Source organism: Mastomys coucha, unplaced genomic scaffold (assembly GCF_008632895.1).
Source record: "Mastomys coucha isolate ucsf_1 unplaced genomic scaffold, UCSF_Mcou_1 pScaffold9, whole genome shotgun sequence".
In the NCBI taxonomy this organism is placed as follows: Eukaryota; Metazoa; Chordata; class Mammalia; order Rodentia; family Muridae; genus Mastomys; species Mastomys coucha.
Window position 1 is genome coordinate 56,989,363 of NW_022196915.1, and position 4,408 is coordinate 56,993,770.

Genomic DNA, 4,408 nt, shown 5'->3' on the forward strand with positions numbered 1-4,408 from the left:
ATATATATATATATGCACACCAGTCCAGTTTCCTCCAGGGGTGATCCACAGGGCCTAGGCATCAGTCACACCCAAGAACGAGGCCTGATCTGACCCTGAAGCTTGGCCCTGTCAGGCTCTAGGGCCTCTCAGCCACCTCAGGCCTGGCTGAGCTTCCCACCAGCCTCACTTCACCCTGGTAGGGAACTTTCTCCAGAGCTCTTGTTTGAAGCTCCAACTCAGCCAGCCCCACCCTAGCATGAAATCTGAGACTGGGGATGGAGCCCTGAGCCTATTGCTATTCCCAAAAATCACTCCCATTTTCAACATGAGCATAGCTTCCTACCCATTCTTTGAGGCTGTGCCTCCTGCCCCAGCGCCTCCACCAAACCTCCACTCTGCAAACCCTTCCCTGACCCCTTCAATCACTTTGCTCTGCCCTCCCCATCACCAAGAATGAAGAGGAGGTGAGGGAACCCTGTTCTTCCTGGCTTACACTGTGTAGTATTAGTGTGCTCTTGGGCAGAGATCTGTCTAGCAACTCTCTGCACCTCCCACAACATCAAATCCAGCCCCGAGATGCATCAAGAAACGCATATCACTGAATGAATATGAGATGCAGAACAGGGTCAGGGAGATGTTAGCTTTTCCTAAAAATCCAAGTCCACACTCTCTCAAAAGACATCAGTCAAGAGCTGGAGGCACAGAGCACAGGGAATGAACATTTATATAGTGTTTACTGTGTGTTAATAATAAGTGAATTATATGTGTTCTCAGATTTAGCTCTTACCCACCAGCTAGTTCTCTAATGAGGAAACTGGAGTTCAGAGACTATGTTCAGCTTTCCCGGTGGCTAATGAGTCCTTCAGATCCCATGCCCTGCTCATTCTTCCTCCTGCCCTCCTACCACACGATGAGATGGAGAGTTTTAATGCCCTGGTTTGCCTACAGCCCACCAGGCATGGAAGAGGAAGGACTGAAGGGTTTGGCTTGTCCTGCCCACAGTAAAATGGTCCCTCTCCTACCTAAGGGTGGATGAAGCAAGGAGAGTCCCTGATCAGCCCCCCTGTGCTCAAGATGGTAGCTGCCTCTCCCAAGACTTTGTATCCAATCCTTGTGTCCCAGTCCCTGGCTCTAGCTCTTTGCAGACAGGCTGAAGTCAGAAGTGGGAAGTCGAGGAAAAGTTGTGACATCTTGTCCCCAGTGTGTTCCAGACGCCCTGCTCAGGAACATCAATTAGGCTAGTGGCCTGAGTGTCTGGTCATCTGGTCATACCGAGGGGATCACAGCAGGAGGGTCCTCATGAACAAAGATCACACACACACACACACACACACTCTAGAAGCCCTGACCTTGACTAATTAGCTTCAGGTGTCTGTGGGGCAAGAGAGCTGATGTGTAATAGCTGAGTTCTCTTTGTGAGGCTCAGTTGCTATCCTAACTTGGCTCTGGCAGAGCTCTTCTGGCACACAAAGGCACAGGTAAGTCCCCCTACACCCCTTAGCGCCCCCCCCCCGCCGATTTTTCTGACTTTGACAGCTGTCTCTGAGTGCTCAGAGAGCTCCTGCTGCTGGCTAGATTCATAGGATTGCCTACGAAGGAGTATTCCATAGCACCTCCTGGAAAACTTTCTCCTTCCCACTGGGCTGAGTAGCCGGGAAATCTATCCCTTTGGAGCTGCAGGCCTTCTGGGCATCAAACCAGACAGATGTGCGGCACTATGGCAAACAGACAAGCAGGCAAACACCAGTATTCCACAAAGCAGGAGGGACAGGGGAGAAGGGGCGCGCTCACACACACACACATACACACACACACACACACACACACACACACACACACACACACACACACGAGTCACAGAGTTTGGCCAGTAAAGTTTCCCGGTGCAGCAAAAGCCTCCTTGCCAGCGAGATTCCCTGGGACCTAGGGAGGTTTCCCCAGGAATCCTCTGCGAAGGCAAACGGCAGCCGCAGCAGTTTCCACAAACAGCAGCAAAACTTCAGTCCTAAAAGTCCCCCAAACTTCCCCCTCCCTTTCTCCCTCGGTCTTTTGTTCCCCCACTGCATTGCCAACCAAGCAGCTCCCAGCTTCCCACACTGGACTGTCCTCCCCCAACCCCAACTCCAACCCCAACCCCAACCCCAACCCCTGCCCGGCCCGCAGCCTCGACCCCAGCCTGCCCACGTCCGGCTTCCGTGTGCCCCTGGGGGAGCCGGGGGTCGCTCACCCGCTTTGCAGGGGTCTTTGTAGTTGAGGAGCTCCGGGGCGTCCTCCTCGCCCAGGTCGTAGGTGTAGTCGGCCAAGTCCAGCGGCCGGCCGGCGCGCGGGAGCAGCAGCAGCAGCAGCAGCAGCAGTAGCAGCAGCGGCAGCGACAGCAGCGGCAGCGGCGGGCGGGCCACGCCGGGCATGCTGGCGGGCGGCGGTGGCGGTCGCGCCCGGACGCGGGAGCGGGGCGACGGGGAAGGGAGCGCTGAAGGCGAAGGGGAGGCGCTCTCCCCCCGAGGCCACCTCTTCCCGTCCCGTTTCCTGTCTCCCGCCCCCCGCTCGGCCCGGCTCGCTCCGGCTCTGGGCTCCGGCGTCCCCTCGCCCTCCTCTCGGTCGCTCCCTTTCTTTTCTCGCCGCCCTCCCACTCCCCACCCCACCCCCCCTTTTAGGGAAATGAGCTCGCTGGAGGGCGGGTTTTCGCCCAGCTCAGCCCCCCTCGGGGCCGGGACCGTGCTCGGCCGGGCCGGGAAGCACGCCAGCCGGGCGGGGAGGACGAGAGTAGCACCGCCCGCCCCGGAGGGGGATCCACTGCCTGGGGCTGGGGCCGGGGCCGGGGAGGGGGCGCGGGCCCGGGATGCCCGGAGGCACCGCTCCGCGAGGGGCCCCCTAGAGGCCGCTGTCCTGCACCGGGCGGAGTGCCTCCGGGCACGGGACACGCTGTCAGGTCCGTTCCTTCCTCTTAGACCCTGGATCAGCGATCGTTCTCTCTGCCAGAGACTCCAGAGTCTGTCTGTCTTAGACCTCAGCTCTTTCGCTTCTCGCTGTCTCTCTGTCTAGCTGTCTCCATGCCTGTCTCTGTCGCTGTCCTTCTCTGCGGACACACCGCTGGAGGGCGCCTAACACCCGTGTATGGCACCCAGGTCCCGTCTTCTGTCCCCGCCTTTTGCTCTGTTCCCCACTACCTAGGGTAGAACCAAACCCTCATCGCTCTTAATAAGGACGTGGCAAAAGCTCCCCAACTCTCCAAACCCTCTTCTTGCCAGGACGGCTCCTGCTAGAAGCCCAGCTGGGAAAATGTTAAAGAAAAGAAGCGCCACTCTTTGTTTTTCAATCAGGCTGCTTTATTCTTTTGTGATAGGATCCCCCTGGCCCATTGGAGACACCTTTGCTCTACAGACTTCCACCCTCTTCTGGGCAGGAGCAGCTTCCTTTGCGGAGGGTCTTTCCTGTCCCGCTGAGGTGTCTACCGACCCTGTGAAGCAAAGAGCTGATGCTTATCATGTGAAGAAAGGGGACTGAAGAAGCCACCCGCTGGGGTCCAATGTGAGATGTGTCTGGGAGCCTTCCATCCTCCGAACTCCCAAGCTCCCGATACCAGGGACTTCAAGAGATCTGTAGTAGATCCCCTGACAAAGCAGGCAGCCCAAGCCCTCCCAGTGTTGCTCGGGCGCTCTGAAAGGTAACGTTGCTCACCTGAGAGGTGTTAGATATAGTAGAGCGGTAGCTCTCCACACAAGGTGCTCACAGCAAGGCCTAGGAAAGCCAGGTCTCTCCCAGAAGAATCAGACTCCGAACCAGCGTTATGCCCTTCCTCTTGGCCCAGCTTAGAGGTGGGGGTGGAGGGCTTAGCCTGGGAAAGAGCACCTACTTTCAATGTCACCTGCTTTATTTAGCGTGGGACACTAAGCTGGTAAGGCAAATTCTCGAGGGTCAGTTTCCTCACTGACTCAGAGAGGGACTGGGCTGGAAACAGAAGTTGATGTCTAAGCTCAGTCAAGGCCAACAACTTTGCAGGGCCACCTGAGCGCTGGTAGGGATGGTGGGACACAGGCCATGGAGAGAGGGGTCCAGGAGCATCCATGCTACACAGGGTACACTAGTCATCCTTTCAAATATCCCTCTCCTCAACCCTTGGAGAGAGACAGCTCTCTCTCCCTTTGCTCACACACCCACCTGGAAGTTCTGGAGTTTTCTAGCAAAAGCCTCGAGACTGGGGATGCTCTCTGGAGCCATCTTCATGATGTAGCAGTATGTTCCTGGAGCTGGCTTATAGGCAGTCAGGAGCTAGGCATGTAACACTGGAGGTCATTCACGAGGTCCCCTTGCCTTGCTCTCTCCCCAACCCCAGTGCTCAGCCAACTAACTCCCTTTAGATGGTCCATGGGGGACACACATGAGTCAGTGATTCAAGAATCTGAGGTGAGGCAGCCAGGCACAGAAT

The 4,408-nt window shown here is 56.9% G+C and overlaps 1 protein-coding gene across 2 annotated transcripts in view; it reads right to left on the minus strand.

Moving 5' to 3' along the window:
* Bmp1 (bone morphogenetic protein 1) overlaps positions 1-2,626 on the minus strand; it is a 45,345-nt gene extending 42,719 nt beyond the window's left edge. Inside the window, exon 1 of one of the 2 annotated variants that reach the window (XR_004116050.1) lies at positions 2,210-2,619. Coding sequence is in view for 1 of the 2 variants with exons in the window: in XM_031361035.1 (XP_031216895.1) it covers positions 2,210-2,390 (181 nt within the window). In the remaining variant the exon portion in view is untranslated. Of the gene's footprint in view, positions 1-2,209 lie in introns of both variants that reach the window. The other variant, XM_031361035.1, reaches the window with a different exon arrangement.
* Between the last annotated feature and the right edge of the window lie 1,782 nt (positions 2,627-4,408).